The 21,340-nt window shown below is 37.5% G+C and overlaps 3 protein-coding genes and 1 long non-coding RNA gene across 9 annotated transcripts; 2 read left to right on the top strand and 2 right to left on the bottom strand.

Annotated features, from left to right (window-relative positions):
- The first annotated feature begins 5,795 nt into the window (after nt 1-5,795).
- LOC113724872 (protein ABIL3-like) lies at nt 5,796-10,431 on the top strand. 4 transcript variants are annotated; one of them, XM_027247747.2, is made up of 10 exons: nt 5,796-6,193; nt 7,102-7,238; nt 7,858-7,940; nt 8,025-8,175; nt 9,001-9,100; nt 9,192-9,284; nt 9,358-9,424; nt 9,496-9,584; nt 9,685-9,827; nt 10,021-10,431. In XM_027247747.2, exons 2-10 carry the CDS (start codon nt 7,134-7,136, stop codon nt 10,198-10,200), a joined length of 1,011 nt encoding a protein of 336 aa, XP_027103548.1. In that variant the 5' UTR covers nt 5,796-6,193; nt 7,102-7,133; the 3' UTR covers nt 10,201-10,431. The 4 variants fall into 4 exon arrangements, with proteins under 4 accessions (XP_027103548.1, XP_027103551.1, XP_071929383.1 ...); XM_027247750.2 differs by having other exon boundaries at nt 5,798-6,193; nt 9,382-9,424; XM_072073282.1 differs by lacking the exon at nt 5,796-6,193 and adding an exon at nt 6,229-6,343.
- Nucleotides 10,432-11,102: 671 nt separating this feature from the next.
- On the bottom strand, nt 11,103-12,678 carry LOC113724871 (uncharacterized). Of its 2 annotated transcripts, XM_072073284.1 has the most exons (5): nt 12,520-12,668; nt 12,349-12,438; nt 11,719-11,791; nt 11,584-11,639; nt 11,103-11,396 (listed from the first exon to the last, which is right to left on the bottom strand). In XM_072073284.1, exons 2-5 carry the CDS (start codon nt 12,366-12,368, stop codon nt 11,282-11,284), a joined length of 264 nt encoding a protein of 87 aa, XP_071929385.1. In that variant the 5' UTR covers nt 12,369-12,438; nt 12,520-12,668; the 3' UTR covers nt 11,103-11,281. The 2 variants fall into 2 exon arrangements, with proteins under 2 accessions (XP_071929385.1, XP_027103546.1); XM_027247745.2 differs by lacking the exon at nt 12,349-12,438 and having other exon boundaries at nt 12,520-12,678.
- A 1,466-nt stretch (nt 12,679-14,144) lies between these two features.
- On the top strand, nt 14,145-17,731 carry LOC113724869 (uncharacterized). Its single transcript, XR_011831120.1, has 5 exons — nt 14,145-14,479; nt 14,573-14,797; nt 16,941-17,091; nt 17,185-17,240; nt 17,387-17,731. It is a non-coding gene; the product is annotated as an uncharacterized lncRNA (long non-coding RNA).
- On the bottom strand, nt 15,204-21,207 carry LOC113724868 (uncharacterized). 2 transcript variants are annotated; one of them, XM_072073275.1, is made up of 11 exons: nt 21,068-21,207; nt 20,775-20,973; nt 20,160-20,242; nt 19,587-19,687; nt 19,004-19,099; nt 18,556-18,609; nt 17,682-17,830; nt 17,464-17,581; nt 16,235-16,322; nt 15,685-15,878; nt 15,204-15,540 (listed from the first exon to the last, which is right to left on the bottom strand). In XM_072073275.1, exons 1-10 carry the CDS (start codon nt 21,186-21,188, stop codon nt 15,694-15,696), a joined length of 1,194 nt encoding a protein of 397 aa, XP_071929376.1. In that variant the 5' UTR covers nt 21,189-21,207; the 3' UTR covers nt 15,204-15,540; nt 15,685-15,693. The 2 variants fall into 2 exon arrangements, with proteins under 2 accessions (XP_071929376.1, XP_071929377.1); XM_072073276.1 differs by lacking the exons at nt 15,204-15,540; nt 15,685-15,878; nt 16,235-16,322 and adding an exon at nt 16,669-16,817.
- Nucleotides 21,208-21,340: the final 133 nt, after the last annotated feature.

The following is a 21,340-nucleotide window of genomic DNA, read 5'->3' as shown; positions in this document are numbered from 1 at the left end:
GACGGATGATGTCCATGTAAATGTTTTCCCTTTAAAACATTCAATTCGAAAAGAATTTCCAGATTGTCAACAATAAAATCAGAAAAAAAAAAAAAACACACACACACACAAGGTAGAATTGGTTAAAGCTGAGAATAGATGCATGAGTGGATTATCATGCATATTATCCTTACCTGATGTATGAGATTAATGCATGAATTCCAAAATTGTTGGATCATTTAAGGAGTAGGTTACACAACAATTAACGAGGCGGATGGAGTTAAATGAGGAGGGAAATCGTGCTTATCCAGTACAACCTGGTTTTGGGGCCTTCGAAATATGCATTAATTGATTAATTCCTCTAATCCGAGCCGTCATTTCTTGAAATTTGGCCATAACACGCTGCTAACTAATTATACTACCCGCAGTTAATAAGCATCGAAGTCCGGGCACCGGAATGCGGCGGCCGCTATCTGAAACCGTTGAAGGTTTTTTCCCACCCACACATCCACACTTCTGTCTTCAGAGCCAGGGCGGATTGCCAAATTTTGGGGAATTTTTTTTTTTTAAATTTTAAGTGAATATTCATTTTATATATGTGATTTGGTTACTAAGATCGAGATTTCAATAATAATTAGAGATCTTAAATTCAAATTTTCCTCTTTCACTTCTTATCATTTTAAATCTCGCCCTTCTCCCTTCAAAAAAAAAAGGTTTTTTTTTTTTCTAGGGGGATGGAGGTTAATTACTGAACAAGAGAAAAAGCGAAGAGAACCCACTTGGTAGCGTTGCCCGGAAAATGCTAAAATAAAAGCCAAGCAAAGCTAAAACGAGCGCGCCATAAACCCAATACCTGACTGGCTGTTACCGAGACGGGAGAAGCCCAAATATATGGTCATAAACTTTGAGTCAGTCCTGCTGCGGCCCAAATCCAGAGCAGATGTGTTTTAGAGCCCATCCGGTAGACCTGGTGATTGGGCTCTGGGCCAGACGGAGAGAGCATCAAGCAGCAAGCAGCAATGGATCAAAATCAATGGGTGCGGTGTGAAATGTGAATTGAATTCCAGTAGTAGCCGTTTTAGGGCAAGAGGGGTGGGACCCTTCACTTCCATCACCGCCATTTGCGGCACTGATTGAATTAAGTTACGAGTTAGTTAGTTAGCATTGTATGAGGATTGTCTCCCCAGTCACGGTAGGAGTTTGGATTTTGCGCGTCGAGTCCCACAATTTGGAAGCAGATCGGTGAAATAGTCAGACTTCACTTCACTTGCTTGAATTGTTTGTGGGTCCTCTCCATGTTTCTATTATTACTAACCTGTTTCTGATAGATTCTTATTAAGAGAGAGAGAGAGAGAGGAGGGAGTTAGTAGTATTATTAGGAGGCAAGAAAAACTCTCCTGTCTTGTGCTAGTTGTGATATCATTCATACAAACTACTACACTTGAGTGTTTGACTAAAACCTCTCACTGCTGATACAAATTACTGTCATCATTTTGACGTAATGTAGGTATCAAGTATCAAAGCAGAGAAGGGGGGGGGGGGGGGGGGGGTTGGGTGAGCTTGACGGATACTAAACCCCAATATGACAGTGGGTCAAACTGCCAAAAGTCTTTCTTTCTTTCTTTCTTTCCTTCTTTATAGGGGTGGGCAAAAAAATCCGCCGATCCGAAAACCCGATGAACCCGATCCGATCCGATCCGAAAAATAGGATACCCGATCCGATTTTTTTTAGCGGGGCAGATGAGGGTCGGGTACCCGAAAAATCGGGTACGGATACGGATCAGAAAAATAAAAACCCGCGGGTACCCGACCCGCAAGGTATATTTTATAAATATTAAAAAAGTAAGGATCATTTTATAATTTTATAATTTTTAATTCTAAGTGCAAGTGAAGTGGCTCGCAGCCTCATATTCTAATCCTATATGATCTACTCTTCTCATTTTTTTTGAAGAAAGCGAATATTCTCGGTGAAACATGAACAAAATGAAAAAAAAAATTTGTGAAACTCTGTTATAAAAATTGTTCATCCCTTTCATCTTTTTTATTTTTATTCTACCTCCATCGATCTTTCCTGCAAATCTTGCATCAATTCAATCAAAAATTTTTGTTTGGAGTTTCAATTTTCTGTTAGCTAGATAATTAAAATATTTGTGTCATTCATTTGCAATTATATCTCTTTAATTTGTCTCTTTTATTTAGTGTAAGAAATTTATTTTTCTTTTTCATCACCTTAATACCATAAGGTCTATTCCAAAGATGTAAAGAAGTTGGGGAAGATTTTTAACATTATTTTGGTTATATTTTTTTCAAAAATAATTAGTTCTATTCAATTCTTTTCCGAACTTGATTTCACAATTGACTTATTTGAGATGCGGTCTTGTACCATAATATCCTTGGGGAAGTTACCAAATACTTATTATCCTTGTGTTTGTTGTGTTGTAGAAGTATGAAATGTGTGAAAATGGTGATGTACTCAAAATTATTATGAAACTTCGTTTTGTCTATTAGATATTCTAATATGTACTAAATTTATGAGATCAATTTGATTATTGGATGAAATGTGTGAGAATGGTAATGTATGGACTTTAATTACAATATCTCTACCAATATTAATTGGAAAAGCATGTTTTTTTTATTGAAAAACATGTTGATATTAAGTAGAAAATAAAATTTTTTTATTGAAAAATAGTTTTTTTTAGGGGCGGGTACCCTATGACCCGCCCCTTTTTTTCGGGTACCCGCTATTCGGGTACCCGAAAATATTAGGAGCCGGTTAGGGTCGCAAAATGGCTGATCCGATATATTAGGGTCGGGTCAGCCAAATCATGTTAGGGGCGGGTACCCGACCCGTGCCCACCCCTAGTTCTTTATGTTATGGGGACTTCAATTTAATCAGTTTAGGTTAGCTTAAAATGACATTTAGCTATTCTTAATTACTACTAACTACAAACCCCAATGGTTTTTCTTTCTTTCTTTCTTTCTTTGATGGCTTAGATGGATTTTCACTACTAGTATTATCACATTTGTGGCAGCAATTTCGTGCAGTGGTCACTTATTGCCAGCTCAGAAGTGTCAAAATGGGTGGTTTGAACAGATCATAGCTGAGTAATAATGGATATAATTTTATTAATCCATTTGTACAAATTTAATAAATGGGTCAAAATAAACCAACTCATTTATATCCATTTAAAAAATGCGTGTGTGTATGAGTACATCCAATTACAAATCTATGACTCAACCAATGGCCCTTTTTACTGTTGGTCACCACTAAAGATTTTAAGTTTTGGTGGGGTAGGAGGTTAAGAGTTTAAATTTTGCCTCCCATCAGCATTGTGCCACTATATGTGGCTTCTTCAAAATGCATACAACCGTATAGTGCACTCGTCTGGTTCGATGGTAGTTTAATTTCTGTCATTTTCCAATTAGTTCAGTTGGGCATCCCCTCCTCCTAGTATGGGTTAAAATATGAATAGGAGTAGAGTAGATATTACCGTTTAATAAAAAAAAAAAAACAAATCTATGAGTCAATTGAAATTCTACTTGTTTTTATACTTATTTTTTTGCATATTGTTTGACATCAAATAACAGTGTATTTTATTATTATTAGACTGATAAGAAATTTAAATATATATATATATATATATTTAACACCTACTAAAATTTAAGTTTAAATATAAATTTATTTTTATATGAATATAAATGATTGAATCGAATTAATCCACTGCTCACCAAATTGAACTGTGGTGGATGCTAACGTTGCCAACCAGCCACCGCTATGCCGTCGAACGATCCTCTCCATGATTGCCTCCAAGGTCATGCTTTTCAAAAAGGGTTGGTCTGGAGGGCGGACCACGCCTTTTCCATTCAGCCAAAAATAATTAAAAAGAAAAGAGTACACCAAACTTTGCCTTTCATTTTCCCCCACTCTTTTTGTCACGACACAGTTGAGACTCCAAGCAACGAAAGCTTTACGTTGTTGAACCAACGCAATTGAACATACACAAATAGTTTATTGACTTAGGATTGAGCCAGACAATTTTAGTGCATTTAAAAAAAAAAAAAAACATAGTTAGGGTTTGAAACATCAAAATGCGGCTAACTATCTGTGGATTTCATCGTCTTAAGTGTATTTAGTAGTTTAAACACGTCTATGAAATATCTTCAAGTAGTTAATTTTGATTTTGCAGACTCATTTATCCAACGCGTTTTTAGTGATTGAATTCACCAGACTCCCCATTTATCAAAACACTTTGCAGTTCACCTAAAACAATAAATTTTGGTGCCTACGTGTTTGATAATAAAGAATTCAATTATAGCCAATTACGTAAGACTTGTTAAAATTTTAGGTGAGAAAACCTAATTGGTTCGTTCATATATTAATGCTAGGGATAATACCATATACCATCCTTGAGGTTGCTCCTAGTATCACCTGACTCCCTGACGTTTCAAAAACATCACTTAACTCCCATAGTAATTGCAAATAGACTATATATTAACCCTCACTTCAACTATAATTCACATATCAAATAAATGGAGCTAAAAATTTTATAAAAAAAGGAAACAAAAGCCACTTTCTTCTCTTTCTCTTTTCTGCAGTATTCTCTCTTATTTATTTTTTGGATGACTATGTAATTTTCTATTTGTAAATTATAATAAAGTGAATTTTGTTATCTTTTACTTTTGTATAATTATGATATAACGGGATATGATTTATTTGTTTATTTTGATTTATTTTTTATAATAATCAGTACAATTTAAAGGTTTGGGCATGAGTTGAGAAGATGTCGGAAAAAAAAAAGATAATGTTCATAAGAAATTGGTTTTGAGCATATAGAATTAAATTAGTCAACTGTATTTCTCGGCAAATATCTTTTTTATTTTTCAAATATATATTTTTATGGATTATAACATTATGATGTGGTAGTACTGCTAAAAATTATTTTTTAAATGATGGTTTTGTTGAAGTAAACAAAGCGGTCTAGGAGAACTTTTACTTAGCAAGTAGAAGGGTAATTTGGGATTTTTAAAAATTTTGTTACACAAATGACAAAAAGTAAGGAAGGTAAGTGATATTTTTAAAACCTTAGAAGTGTCAGGTGATATTAAGAGAAACCTTAGGGGAGGTTTTTGATATTATCCCTTAATACTACGAGACGATGTTATGGTGCACTAACTAATTTATGACGTTATGAATTATGATAGTAGCTGGTATAGAGTGCAAATGGGTCAATGAGAGCAATTGAAATTTGAAATAGCATGTATGTTGGTGGTGGAGGTCCTTGTCCTTGGGGGTGGGAGTGGAGCATTACGTATTTCACTACTATATTTTGTGTGGCGCCGCTGGCGTGCCTTGAAAGAGCGTGCGGTCGCTGATGGATTCAATTCATATTTGAGTTTGAACAAACATTTGGTTGGCCTGCCTGGGGCCCGCCTATTCCTGCATCCAATAATCCTCTTTTCTATTTTTTGTTGGAGTTTTGTCTTTAATAAATCTGTGAATTTCCCTCATCATTTATCCCACCAAAGTCCAATTGAGCTGTATATGGAGCTACCAAAAAAAAATCCATTTAAACTAGAGAGATGGATAATGCACCCTCTGATCTGAAGTCCCTCTTTTTTAGACCTGGAAGGGATTGCAAATCCATGCATCTTAGTACATGAGTTTTCGCCCAGCAGAGGACGCTGGAGAGAAGGAAGCGAGTTAGTGGGGAACCACTAAACCGGCAATCATTGGAAAGAGGACTTGGGCTCAAGAGATAAGACCCCTGACCCCCCCCAAATTTCAGCTTATAAAAAGTACTAAAAGGGGTGGACTGGGGATTAATAATGAGATGCTCCGAATTCTTCTTGCAAATAGACGTGGGTAGCCTTGATGGTGGTGCTCCCTCGCTCTTAAGTCTTATCCACTTCATCATCCTCCTCCAATTTTTTTTCCGGTTCCCTCCCTCTCTTCTCACCTTCTCTCTCCTCTTCTCTTCTGTCTTCAAAACCACTTTCCCCACCTCCAAATAGTACCGTTCCACAATACAATCCAACCCACAAGTTGTCGTTTTCCAATTTTCCCTTTGGTTTAGTCAAAATCTTTAGACCGAACCACATTTGTCCCGTCAGTTAGAATGGGCCTATTTATGTCTCATTTGCTTTCCTCCCTTTAAGAAAATTGAAGCCCCACTTCCACTCCCCTCCCCATGATCAAACAAAGCTTAATGGGAAGGTGGGTGTGGCTTTTATAGCTTTGGAACAAGGCAAAGCTTATGCTTTACAATACTCGTACCAATTTACTTACCATATTAAGTTCTTCTTCATTGCTCCGTTACTTGTTCATGTCTTGGTTGCTGAAAGATTTGATTTTTAACACTTTACGGTGACTACTAGATTCTTTCCAACACCTTCGCATTGGAAAATTGTGGGCTTTTGAAGTATGTGTTGTTTGAGTTTATTCTTCTTATCTTTTTTCCCCTCTCCAATTAAGTAGCTAGATGTCTATTATCTGTTCAAATTTCTACAGTCAAAGCTTGCAACTTTTTTGATGTTTTTAAGGAATTCGGATGCTTTTGGCAGGAATATCTTTAGTGAGGGACAATAGGAGTGTAATGATCAAGTTTTTTTTCTGGACAAGATGGGCTTTTGGGATTCCAGTTATCTTTCGTTTATCATTAAGCTTGTAATTCAGGATTATTTCGCGGCCTAAACAAGGGGAAAAGAAGAGAGAGAAAAGAGACTTGAAATATACTAGTTCTTGTTCAGTTGAAGATAAAATGGAAAGTGTCTTCCAGGGACATTGCTGATTTTCTCGCAGTCTTTGTCTTGTGTATAGTATTGGTCGGTCCGTTGAATCACGTAGCTGCTTTTCGAGACTGAAATGCGATTCTAGCACGTTTATCCAGCCAATAGAACGATCAGAAAAATAAAATGAAAGGAAAGGGGTCTAGTCTATTTTCTATTGTGGCAAAAATCTTTTTCCATGTTCTTTTTAATCATTTTTTTTCCGGCTCTCTATCAATAAGCTTTGAATTTATTGTCCAAGATGTTGATTGATTTTTCACTGCAGAGCTCAAAAAACAATGAGAACACTTCACTTGATGACCCATGTGAGAACTAAAATCGGGATTTTGTTTTCAGGATAAGAACTTTTTAGCTTCTGTTGCTGTGAAATGGAGGCTTTAACTTCAACTGCTTCAGTTACTCTCCCTCGAGAACCAGCCATCTATGATGAGGCCTCTATGCAGCAAAGCATGGTCTTCTCTGACAGTCTAAAGGTACTTTCTTGATCCCTGATTGGTTTGGCTTCTAGTAGTTATTTCACAGCGAGAAAGTTTTAAATGGAAATTTCTTCTTCAAGGACGGAGTAGCATTCATATGTACACGAAGAAACAAAAGTTTCTGTTTCACAGCGAGAAAGTTTTAAATGGAAATTTCTTCTTCAAGGACGGAGTAGCATTCATATGTACACGAAGAAACAAAAGTTTCTGTTACGGGACTAAATTATCTTTCTGCAAGGAAATACACATATCTTAGTGATGTATATGTAAAAAATCTGAAAATACTAGATTAATGAAATTACAAGAGAGCTTGCTGGATTTGATGCATGTTTGGGGCTAGATTTGTTAGAAACTTGGATTTACACAGTAAAGGGGCAACTCTTTTACTAAATAATCTCTTTCCTGGTCTGTAATTAAGAAAAAAGTGTAAGGAATTTGTCTGTCCTTTTTCCTTATGCGTATGGTTGAATCATTCATGCATCTTGTTAAGTACACTTCGAGCTTCTTGATAATCCTTAATTCCTGTGCTTCCATGCCAAGGCTATTACTCCATACTATTTAGCTTTTTTGACTTGGTTGTGAAAACTTATGTATCTTATGGCATGATTTTTGATAGGATTTGAAGAATCTGAGAAAACAATTATACTCTGCAGCCGAGTATTTTGAATTATCATATACCAGTGATGACCAAAAACAAATGTGAGTTACTTTCTGCTATGTAGAACTTTTAACATAATCATGGCATTTTATTTTCATCTGAACTGAAATATCCTGCTTGCACAGAGTTGTAAATACTTTGAAAGATTATGCAATCAAAGCTCTTGTAAATACTGTGGATCATTTGGGCTCTATGTCATACAAGGTCAATGATCTCTTGGATGAAAAGGTTGATGAAGTTTCTGGAACTGAGCTTCGGGTATCTTGCATTGAGCAGGTAAGTTGGGTTGCGTCTTTTGTCCAAATAGTCTGTTTCCCTGCATCGTTTAAATTTGTTACTTTGACCTTCCAATATCAACATTTTTGGAAATGCATAACCATCTTAAGCAGTGTTCTACTTTAATTTTCTAAGTAAACTTAGATTAAATTGGATTGCATTAAGGAATAGAAAAATTGCTTAGCTTTTTCTTCCTTATTATACTTTTGGGTGGAGAAGGCAGAGGCTGCAGGCATCGTGTTACTGTTTATTCAACATGCATCACCTGAAAATGTCTAATAACAGATATTTGTCACTGCAGCACTTTCCTGAAATTGGCTATGTAGGAGTAATAATGTTGTTATATAAAGACATCATTTTGGGAGGATTGACGTCTTCCAGATTCCTGGATGCACGATCCAGAAAGTTTGCTGACAGAAAATGATTCATTGCCAAAATTCATTTGAATGATAGGAATATTTTGCATTAAGCTGTTATCAGTAAATCTGGAAATGAAAAATTTACATTTACATTTTTCTTCGACAATTTATCCTGTCTTTTCATATCAAATACAAAAGGATCAGAGGGGATTTGTGAAGGGGACAGATTAATAGATAGACATTCTTCATGATGGCATTCCAATTGGCACAACGAGTTACTTGGCTGTGGTATTGATTGATGTACAAAATCAAGCGTCAAATGCATTTTGCAATTCCTATTAATGTTTCAGTTTGAACTAGATTTCTTGAAATTACAAGGTTTTGGTGGTCAAGGGCCAGAAAGTGAACCATAGGTCTTAATGAAAATGTGGATATGTTGATTCTTGCTCTCTTGTTGTGCTTCCAGAGATTGAGGACTTGCCAGGATTATATTGATCGTGAGGGTCTCTCACAGCAGTCACTGGTCATAAATACTCCGAAATACCATAAAAGATACATATTGACAGGTAAATAGAAAATCTCTATTCTCATGTTTTTGATTTCCCTTTTCTGTCATCTCAATCGTAACTGTTTAACAACTACAAATTTTTTGTTCAGCTGCAGAGAGCATGAACGGTGTCAATCATTTAAAGTTGCATCAACAAAGATGTAGCCTGGATGATGAAGATGACTGGCATCAATTTAGGAATGGTAGTTTCTTGCTTACGATTCTGTTGGACTTGCTATTTTCTCTGTAACTTGTGTTGTTTGAGCAACTCTTCAGCACAACATAATTGTGTTTCAACAGCAGTTCGAGCGACAATTAGAGAAATCCCATCATCTGCAGTTAGGTAATAATCCTGTGGTTAATCGTGGTTCATCAACTTGAAACATCTAATTAACCAGATCATGCTTGCGGCAGGAATGGGCGTTCTCCATCACCTTCACCGCGACTTTCTCAGCAACCTGGAAACTTTTCATTCTCAGGCACTTTTCCTGGAAAGGAATCAGGTTCTCATAATCAACTCTCATCTATTTTCCTTGTTAATTTCTTATGTAAAATATTTTATCATTTGTTTTGGTTTCTTATAAGGACTGTTTTGGTGATCAGAAAAGCGAACAGTTTCACCGCATCGATTTCCCCTTTTACGCACTGGATCTCTTGCTAGTCGACAAACTACTCCAAAGAAATCTAGGCCAACAAGTCCAAATCCAACTCGACCAACCACTCCCAATCCTTCTATTGGAAGACAGGTATTTGATAGATCCTTTCTTTTGTTTCACTAGTTTCTTTCCTTTTAACCTAGAGCAAACTGTACTTCTTTGATCTCCTGTCCCAAACAAGAAGACAATAATATCAAGTGTAGTCAGAATTCTTAATTATTATTAGTTTGCTTTCATGTTTTCTGGTGTTTGTTATTGTTTAAATGCTTTTTGTCTCTACCAGTTCCCTGCAGAAGCTCGGAAATCAGCTTCAATGAGGTTCCATGCTGAAAGAGGGAGTCCCAAAGATCCCAGAGATACCGATCACAATTCTAGCAAAAGTAAACGCCTTCTCAAGGCATTGCTTAGCCGAAGAAAGTCAAAGAAAGACGACATGCTATATACTTACTTAGATGAATACTAATGCCACCCGACTGGCGGAAAGAATTCCTGCAAGGAAGATGTCACCCACCCGGCTCTATATATTTCCCTGCTACACCCGCCCATTTTGTAATGCTAGCTGTTCCCACTTCCCAGTATTCTTTCTCTCTTTTCAACCGTTTTAAGTTGCTTGAGCAGAAATATGTTGTGTCATAGATACCGTGATATCAGCAAGAGTTAAATCATATTATTACCTTTTCCCCTTTTTGTACCAGCAAGGATGCACCAAAGGGTATAAGCGGTCAATGGAACCACTGGGCCAATGGCTCAGTGGTCACCAGGGAGGGGTTTAAATCCCCCGTTGAGTTGTAAGTGAGTGTTCAAATCTCATCTGTAACGAAAAAAATTCAAGGGTTGTGTCGTAGCACTCTCTTGATCTAAGTTGGGTCGGTATATCCACTAGTCTTCTATCACAGTTTCCCTAATCTCTCCTTCCCCTTAGATTAGTATAGAATAGGTTATACAAATGTATCGTTGCTGATAAAAAAAAAAAAAAATGGTCAATGGCTTATTTATTAGAGAGAGAGTGAGAGAGAGAGGGAGGGGAAATAGGTGCAACGCTGTTGGTTTGATGAATATTGCGAGCAGCGTAGCGTAGACATGCTTATATTTGCGACTATGTAGGCAATACGAGATTTCATCTCTGCTAGGATAATAAGCAGTGGAAATGCAATTTCAAGTTAGCTAATTTTTGTCCTTGTTCAGCCAGTGCCCTTCAAAAGTACTACTAGTACTACTAAGTCCTCTACGGGGAATAGAAGCACAAGAAATGCACTTTCAAGCTAGTACGTTTTGTGCTTGCTCAGCGCTCCTAAACTACTAATTCCTCAGCCAGATAAAAATGCAACAAGAGCAATAAGGCCTATAAACAAACACTTGAAGCCGGAAGAAAAATTATAGGGGTCTCTTTAATATCTTCTTATAAACTTGCACAGAAATAACAGAAACTCTAATCCGATAGCCAAATGGGGTTTAACAAGAAACTCGCATCTGCTGCATTGTTTTAGTACACAAATTTAAACTACTTCACTTGATAATACAATTGATCCAAGTGGGCATAAATGTCAAACTTCCACTCCTTGATCGAATTCATCTATCGTTTTTGTGGCAAGAGTCAGCACATCAACAAATGCACTGAATGATGCCCGCAGAAATCTTGGCTCTACTGCCTCAAAATGCCTGTAGAAAATAAACTGAATCACGTTAAACCTACACACCTTGGTCATTTGGATAACAAGCTACAAGAAGCATTGGGGGTGTGCACTCAATTGATTCCAGCATCAACATAGATTGGCAGACATGTTCACAAGCATTTCAGAAGATATCTGAACCAAAGTCTTGATCAAAAGAATGGGAAGGAGCTCACACAAAAAGCTTTCCATCCGAGACTGACATTTCGCGCTTTACCTTGTCTGGCTGCAACTGTATGACCATTAACAGAGTCAAATCAAGTCAAATGTTAAACCATTTAACTGATGGGAAGAGTTAGACATCACCATACCTCCTTATCTACATCCAATGCTGAGTAGACAATGCGAACTTTTCTTTCAGATTCATAATTTACTTCCAAGTCACTGCATTTAACATTTTTCCACACAATCAAACAAGCAGCAAGTATCTGATGCATGCTCGTGCTGCTAATTACCATCCAGAGATCTAATCTCTGAATCCCATTCTGTTTTACTTGCCGTGATTCATTTTTATTATCACAATCAAGTAATTTTATCATAATGAATTCCAAAAATCCCCTGCCTAATTGCTAATACCCAATATTAAACAACTTTCTTTGATACACAGCAACTTAGTCAAACATAAACAAGATACTCCAAACCTGCAAGTAAATTTAGAATAAGTAACAGAAGGGATTGAGTTCCCTTCATTTCTTTTGCGATAGTCATGTATTACAAAATATTAGTCCCTGGTCTAAATCAGCCAAAATACGACAGAGGGGAATCTTCTCTTCGGAACAAGGAAAAAAAAAGGTTTTTGTGAAACTGGCGTCTCTCAAGAAACCAGAGTTGCAGGAATTGAGAAATAAGACATGCACAAGTAAACTGCGTAGGGTTGCAGTAAACACCTCCCAATCCACATCTCCGAATCAAAACAGAAACTATAATAAAAAAAATTTTACATTTGAATCAACGGAACCATAATAACGGGACGAGTTAGAAATTAGTTCCGCTGGAGTGCAGCATAGCACCTTCCCCAACCCAAGTACGAGCTGCAATGTGATGCAGTGATGTGGTATTATATGCCTAAACAAGAGAGCGATAGAAACAGATGGAGAAAGAGAGAGACTGACCAACTGAAATCCCATTTGGTTAGGACAGTATCTACTGTTGTTTCGTCGGAAGGTATAACGTCCATCTTTGTTCCTAGGGCAACTTGGTCTCCCTACTTCCGCCTCCGCACAGAAGCCGGCCAATGTTTTGTTGATTAAGTTCAAAAAAGAAAAAGGATAAATTACCTTTGACCCCTTTCTAGTTTGGTGTTTTATCACGTAAGCACGTAACCTTCTATAGTTTAAAAATCTATATATATATATATAACTCACTCGTAATTTAGATACTATCAATTGTAAAAAGTCAAAATTAAACTAATAAATTGACAAATTTTTACTTTGAATCCATCACGTGATCTACACATGCGCGATCATTTTTAGAGATTAAAAAAGGTTAGAGAAATGACTTTCACCACCCTCATAACTTCTGGTCAGATGCTAAAAATTATTGAGGATAGAGAGATGATTAAACTCTCAGGAATCTCATTCTAAGCAAAAATTGCCGGTTACATATGAGTAATCGGTTACTTAATGGAAAAAACACATGTTTCCTCTTTTCTCGGTAATATATGGAAAATTCTATCATCCCTTTGTATCGTATCCATGACTGTAATCTAATAAATTCTTGCCATATTATTGAATAATTTAAACTCTTAAAATCATTTAAGTGTTGATATCTCTCTATTAATACATTCAATAGTGAATTGAAACGTAACGATATCACATCCAAAAGGGTATCTCAGAACATTCCTAAAAGTTGATTTTGAGAAACTTTGGGATGATTCTTACCTTACCTTGCATGCATCTTTTGTTATTTGTTTTCGTAGATTAGCGTAGTTAATTTAAGCAAGTTTGCTTTTTTATTTTCCCCCGGTACAAAGACGATTTATAAGCAAAACTGGTAAAGTGGTTTCATTACTTTTTCGTTTTTCGTTTTGGCTTGCTTTTACAAGTTATCTGTCTTCCTATTTATATAAATCGAAAAAACTAAGGTTGTGTTTGGATTGCATTTTCCGTCATTTTTCATGAAAAAATTACTGTAACGATTTGATATATGTGAGGAAAAATATGATCACGAAAATGACAATAATATTTTCCGACGAAAACAAGTAATCCAAGCATGGCCTCAAGTCTTCTGGCTTTGGGGGAAAAAATAGCCGGCAACGCCCACCACAATAGTCAGTGATTATTGGAGAGAAAAGGAAAAATTTTAAAACAAAGTTCCTACCCCATAAATCTTGAAGGTAAAAGAAAAAATTAACCCAGATTAATTCGGATAACTAGGACTCGGCTAGGCAAAGTCAATTTGTCCGAAGGTTATAGATGTAGTGCAGTGCATTTATAGTACTAGTACTTAACAAATGAGACTGCAATTGTGCCGCCCATCCTCAAACTGGAAATGACTGGCGCAGGAAGTCAAAAGTGATTGATCTGATCTAATGGGGGCAATGGACAGCTTTGCTAGACGACTGTTTTGATTTTAGGAAAAACTGCTTGACAACAACAATGACGTGATTGAGAATATACACTGCTTTGGATAATGATGATGTTGCTTAGTGCATTTGGCTTTATTGATTGGATTGGATTCCCAGTCCACCAAGAAACTTTGGGCGGCGCGCCGGAGTAACAAACCAAAAAAGAAGGGGTGGTCTACGCGCATTAGTTTAGGTGTTGTAATGGGCTGCCTTGTTTGGATGCATTTTAGTGGTTAGCAATAGAGAATATTCTCGCGGTATATTTCTTGAAATGGCCCCGTGTGGACTTAAAGTGCTGCGGATCACACCATTATTCATACGTCTCTCCCCTATGGCTATGAAGAAGCCCTTTCTTTTTTTTCCTTTTTTTTTTCCCCCATTCCTGATGTTTGTTTACTCATCCAAGTCTCTAGCTTGAGGATCATTTGTGGCTTCTTCTTCGAGCATATTATGAGTTGGCGGATCTCGGTCAGTGACTGGGTGCTCAGGTGATCATACTTGAAAAGGTACGTCATGTCATGTTCGTGGCAAATTTTGTTTGGTCTTAAAGTGAATCAGGAGTCTTGGTATTTATCCCTTCTCTTCATGCCGGAGTCTAGGTCAACGAGCTCTTGAGTTGAGAGTCTTTTGAGAGCGAAGTGATGCTCGAGAATTCCATTCATGCTTGCTGCTCTGCTTAGGCTTAAATGTTCTAAGCATGTTCTTTCCAACCAATCAATACTCAATTTGATTGCCTGCGGTTTTGGAGACTGCGGAAGATGATCAGATGACGCTCGAGGCGCCAGACTAATCCGCACTGATGACCCGAGTCAAATTCATACCAGGTATCCTCTTCTTTTTTCCTGAAGAAAATATTAGTACTAGTTCGGGATTATGACGTTCTCCTAATGTTAAGATAGACACTGCGTCTAATTTGCTGCATCGTTCTGAACAACTTCTGTTGACCATTAAACTTGTGTGATGAATCGGATTTGTCCTCTAGATTAATTTCTTGAGAGAGATTCCATGAATAAGTTTAAAAAAAAAGAGTCTCCGAGCGTCTCTGTCTCCGTCCGTTAGATGTTCAAGTGCTCTTGATTGCATAGTTTGACCGACCATTGGGGAGGATTAGTGTTGAGAGAATCCAACGCTGTTTAATGGAATAATCTTTTCTTCAACTGATACGTGAACTCCCCTAACTGATACTGTGCGGAATTCTTTGAGTTTCATTGGTTTATAGACATGAGAAGATGAGGAATCACCAGTTTTGCATTAATATCAGGTGCACGGTAAAATGGAAATGCAGTTACAAGTCATTGATTGAGGTGTGACTAAAACAGGAGGGCAGAAAAAAATGCAAGGCATCCAGTTTATGATTGCCTTGCCATCTTTACAATTATCTCGCCTAAAAATTGGCTGTTTCATTTTTCTCTTCCCTGCTGCACTCCACGAACAATCATTGTTGGTACCCAGGCCGACTTTTTGTCTCCTTGTGATCTTCTTAGATTAACCAAGAAATAAGTTAGGCGAGTTTTGCTTGTTTTAGTGAAAAGCCGCGTTACCAGAAGCTCATAAATAATCAAATGCCCTGCAGATACATATATATATATATATATATATATATATATATATATATATATTTTAAAGAGATCCGATTAGGCTTGTACATCTCCACCTACATATCAGCACCACAAAAGGTAATAGGAGAATTACCAGTAAACAAGCTTCTCACCTCTCTTAGCTATGTCAGGGCAGGTCCTACTTTGGCCGGTCTTAGACTTCTTGTAGATCTTCTCAGGTACTCCGCAACCAACACGAGGAGGCCAAAAAGGTACAAGAAGAAGGCATGAAGCTTTCCTACAAGGTCAACCATGAAACTCAAACTAGTTCCTCCCTCAGAGTTGATTCTCCCAAATTTTATCCACCCTGAAAAAGCGTCAGCACACAAGCACGAAACAATTTAATGGAATAGGCCACTTGACAACATTTAAACACCATCATTACAGCTATTGGCCCTTTATGAGACACCTAAACTTAGGCTCCAGCAAACCCCGTTTCAAGTTTCAACAGATTTACGTTTATTATATCCAAGCCAGCCTGGTTTCAAAATTGCAAAAATGTTATGCTGTCAATATTGCTATTTTGTACAACTCCATAGCGCAAGATGGCTACAATGCCAATATTCTATATCCATATTTAATCTTTGTCTGAATGGATCCTTTCTTAGTTTAGAGCAAGTCACTTAGTGTTGCATTATTCTTCTGATAACATGAAATACTCACCAGAGCTTTTCAGGGGCAAGTTTGTCCAATCATGCGTGCTTAATTTTTCTTCTGATGCCTTGAGCAATTCAAGAAGAGCTTTATTGACCTGGAGTTAATGATGAAGTTACTGATTCGAGCAAGAAATAGAAACTGATCATGTCACACACATCCAGTTCAGGAAAAAATAGAATTTTAGGAGGCCAACAGTCTAAAACGAAATACTGAGTAAACTTCCCAATAAGTAACAGAAAAAAAAAAAAAAGTGACTTGCACCAGTAATTCAATTCCGTGGAAGCATGGTTTTCTACTCACAATCTCAAAAGTGAAACAAGAAACTAAGCCTGTAACCAGCACTTCATACAATCAAAGTTCTGCATGAGAATGGAATTTTGAAACAATTTCTAGCTGCTTCACAGTGCCTCATCATTATTTTGACACACACACAGAGAACATTGTAACTCAGCCTTGTGACATTTTAATTCCAAATTATAAGACAATCATACAAGTTTTGTAGCTGATAGCACAATTATTAAACCCAGCAAGGAGCTCAACCCGGAGAGGTGATCGGGTCACCGGTTCAATCATGGGTGGAGCGGTTCAACTGCGGATTACACAATAGTTATATTATATAATATAATAATATATTTTAAATTATAAAAATAGTAAAATTTTTAAGTTAGTGGTTCAATTAGCAGTTTAATCGGTGATTTTTTTCAATTCACAGGTTGAATCGCCGGCTCGTTGACTAGTGATTTAACCGGGGGTTTGTTGCTTAACTGGTTTAATTAGCAACCCAGCCCAGTTCTATGGCCAGTTCGATCGCCGGGCCGGCCCAACCTATGGCTGATAGGTAGCTTAATGCCTTTAAGGACCAGGCAAGCTACTTTTTCCCCCCGGTTTGGTCAGTCAATTAAATGTCTTTCCCAATTTGGCTTCTTATAGTTCACAAAATTCATAACAATCTGCAGGTACTATGGATTTCAGAACAAGCCATCAGCCGGCTAATAACATCAGCAAGATCCAGGTAATGCAAGCACCACCAGTCAAGCTAAGCCAGAGTTTTTCCATGCTTATAATCTCATTTCAGTGCCTCAGTGTTTTTCATTTTATATTTCTCGTCTTCTTCTTCTCTCTTTCTCTCTCAATTTTAATTTTGGTCAGATTTGGCAGGGAAATATGGCACCTGGTTTCAAAACAAATTTTCAGCCTACTTTTTCCATTCTCAGCTACAAAAAAAAAATTTCTACCTCTTCAGTCCTCTCATGACTGACAAGATGTCCCCCATGAAGTTCTACCATTCGGGCAGAAGGATACAATTTCTCAGCAATCCTCTTTGCATGGCATAATTGAGCAATGACATCATGTCTGAACCATCAAAAGACTACTCAGTTTTGCTAAGTAGAGATCTTTCAGGTAAAATTGCAACTAACAGGTAAAGTTCTTGTGCCGTGAACAGTAATAATACCTTCCATGGATAACTGATACTAGGAATCCAGCTGCACGGATTGCTTCAAACTCTGCTAGCATCAGCTTATGCGTCCAGCATGCATTTATTTGACCTTCAAATCCATAATTGGTCTGCATGCCAGTAGATGATATACCTTTAACATATTCCTGCAAAATGGCCTCAAATAAGTCTGCCATTCTAACAGCTTTTACTCATATACTGTAATTTCACCTTTGTTAAGTAATGGCCACATATTATGGCATCAGTAACTCGAGAAAAGTGGATCATGCATAAAATTGCCACAAAGAGCCTAACATGTTAATGAGAAAATGACAGAAAACCAAAAATATTGTGATACATATACAATTACAAAACATTTGGATACGGCCAACTGCTTCATAGCCAATGATAGTTATTAATCCCAGGTTTGAGCGAGCAAAAAATGCAGGAGGATAACATCTTAGTAGTTTGCTGGTCAACTATATTATTCTGCACAAAAGTTGAAAAGGAATAGGTAGTAATTCCTACCTATTCCTTACCACCTTGAGGGAATCCACCAGCAAGAATGATTAGACCTTAAGACAATTTGAAATAAAGGACAAGTAAAATGGCAGACTGAGACTCTGGCAACTCTCTGTTGGTTGAAACAGATGCCCTATTTGGATTATCAAATATTGCTTGTGTAAAGGTTTGAAAATGATTTAAACCACAGGTAACAATCATGCACCATGAACAACACACTGGTTGATAATCACGCAATCGTTTACAGCAAGTCAACAAAAGCCATTGGTTGGTCGCAAAGCCTGCCAACTTGCTGAAGTTGTATCTTAAATGCACTGCAATACATCTTAAGCGTCATGCAAAAAAGGCAAGCTGGCTCACTGTTCCTTACTTGATATAGAATTGCTCTTCTGGTTTGCGTGCCAACATACTCTTCAAGATATTCCTGCATAGAGGTTACATTTCCTTAAATGTCAATCATCTCAGTGACACTATTTGATACCCTGGATTTCTAACATCAACAAAACCAAACAAGCCTTAAAAAATGTGCAGGAACTTTTTCATTGTACCATTCAGCTAAGTTGATAACCTAACAGGAGGCAAAGTCAAAAGTTGCAAAAGAAAAATTCATAGAATCATATACAAAGTTTCCTGCCCCAATTTTTATCTTAATTTCAACAACGAAAACTAGACCAGCAAAAAACCAGTCCACATTTGGCAGAAGTTTTCCGACTCACTGCTCAACTAGTCTAGCTAAACTTTCTTTCAAAACCAAGAAAAAATGAATACAAGAAAAATGTGCTAAAACAAAAACCATAAAACAGCAAAAGAAGGGTAACCTTTGAGTAGTGAGTGTCCAAATCAACAGCTGCCCTCTGCTGAGGAGTTTTTGCCCTCAAAAACCGGATTGCAATTGACAAGGTTTGACGATCTAGCTGCAAAATAGGGAAAGTTCTTATCAGTCAACATGGTTGTACTGCATATTAGAATCATAAATTGATGCTGGAAATCAAATACAGTGGCCACCAGAATCACTTGATCTCAAGCCAACCAAACAAACAAAAGTGTTCATCAATGGGAGACGGATATAATGATGGCCATAGCAACTATTTTGTAAACCTTTTGCACTTGACTGTTGGATAGAAAGAAGAGAAATGCAGAGCTTATAACCCGTCCCCCCCCCCCGGGGGGTAAACTTGCTGAGAGAGGGAGAGAGAGAGAGAGAGATTATGTTCAAAACAGTTTCAGAGGGGAATTACTTTTGTTTCAAAGATTTAAATGAGGTGTCCAGAAACAATCTAAGATTGCATTTTTCATTGTACAGATTGGAACAAGATAAGAAACCGCCATAATGGTTACACATCATTGAACCAGATTGCATGGTTAAAGAATATTTGTCATTTGCTCAGAAAGGACACGTACCTTTGGAATGCATTCATAACCTCCACCCGTCACATTTAGTAAAGCCAGTGATAATACCCTGCCAGGGACCATAGCAGCCATTTTGCAAGCAATCATACCTCCTACATAAATCCCAGCTTCACTCAGTCATGCGAACTCATATGCCACTTAGAGCAGAACTGAATCCTAACACTAGTACCTAGTTCTATAGGAGTATTTCCCAGTGAAGTGAACCACATCATTAAAACAATGAACAATCGAAATCATGACAAGCTCAGTTGAAGTGCATGTCTGACATTACTTAAAATATACCTCCAGGTTATCAACAACTATGTTTTCAAGAAGAACTGTTGTGTTTGGTGGCCTGCATTTCCTCTTTCAATTTTGAAATTTGGTATCAAACTGAAAATCGACCCTTTTATTCCACACCAAATCTTATCCTTGCAATAACTATATTTCTGTTTTGTAAGCAATCCTTCCAATAAGTTGATTAGCCTATCTTAAAATCACAACTGACATTAAGGGGCTCAGGGAATACCAAAAATGAAACAAATCAATAAAACGACTGAGTAATGTTGTCACTCATGGACTCACCCATTGAATGTCCAAATACATGGGCCTTTTCCCAACCCAAAAAATCCATTACAGCGACCGCATCTTTTGCCATAAGAGTCGTTCTGCACAATAACCATTCCACAATACTATCAGTTTCAGAATATATCCGCACCCTCTTCGACACAGCTGAAGTACAAGAATTAAAACCTAAAACCCTGTATATTCGGAGTTCCAACGCGTCAAGGTCCACTTTTTTACTAACCTCGGCAGCTCATTTAGGAGGAAAAATGAAAACCATCTGCAGAAAGCTTTCATTTTTCTATTTCACAAAAAGAGGGAAAGAGGAACAGGAGAAACTTAAATGGTTTGCCGCTTTGCCTAAATCATTTTTCTCAGAACCCCAAAAAAAAAAAAAAAGAAAAAAAAAGACAGCAGAAAGGAAGAATTTCTAGCATGGAACGGATGATCATCACAAAAATACACCATTTACATCTTCGACGGCCATTAAAACCAAAATCCATCACAAGTCTATGTCTTTACCAGAATCTCAAAGAGTCAAGAAGCTAACAATCAATTAATCAACCCACGATATCTATGGGGGTTGTGATGCTAAAAAAGATTGGAGTTTTGGAACAAGGAGTTTTGAGGACTCACGTGTAAGCTGACTTTTTGGTGGGCACGGAGCTGCGACCCATTCCACGATTATCAAAGGCACAAACCTCCACTCCAAGGCTCTCATTGTGACTAGCGATAGGGGTTTGATCGCATGCCGGCGATTCCTCATCATTGGGCGTCAAGGTACCGGCGAGCGTCCTGATTTGCCGTTCCCATGAAGTGTGAGTCCCCGCCAATCCTAATAATCAAAGCGAAAAATCATCATCGACCCACAATAATCATATATGTTAACACTTTAATATCTTCCATCTTTTGTTATTTTGAATTTTTACCGATGATCATGAGGACTTTAGTTGGACCTCGCCCGTAAGTTCTGTAGAAAATCTTAATTCCATTATCCCCAGGGGCAGCTTCTGAACCGTTCTGGAACGAGCTGACCTCACAGAATGGCATGTTGGGTCGAATTTAACAGAGAGAAAAGAGAGAGATAGCAGACGAGGAGGAGGAGGAGGAGCGGAGGTGGAGGAGGAAACGTTTATTTTCCAGGAAACAACACCACATAACGAGGAGGAATGCTATTTTTTTTTTCTTTTATAAGTACCATC

This window comes from Coffea arabica, chromosome 2c, assembly GCF_036785885.1.
Source record: "Coffea arabica cultivar ET-39 chromosome 2c, Coffea Arabica ET-39 HiFi, whole genome shotgun sequence".
Lineage (NCBI taxonomy): Eukaryota > Viridiplantae > Streptophyta > Magnoliopsida > Gentianales > Rubiaceae > Coffea > Coffea arabica.
Note: the sequence above shows the minus strand (reverse complement) of the source record. Positions and strands in the feature narration are given on the sequence as shown.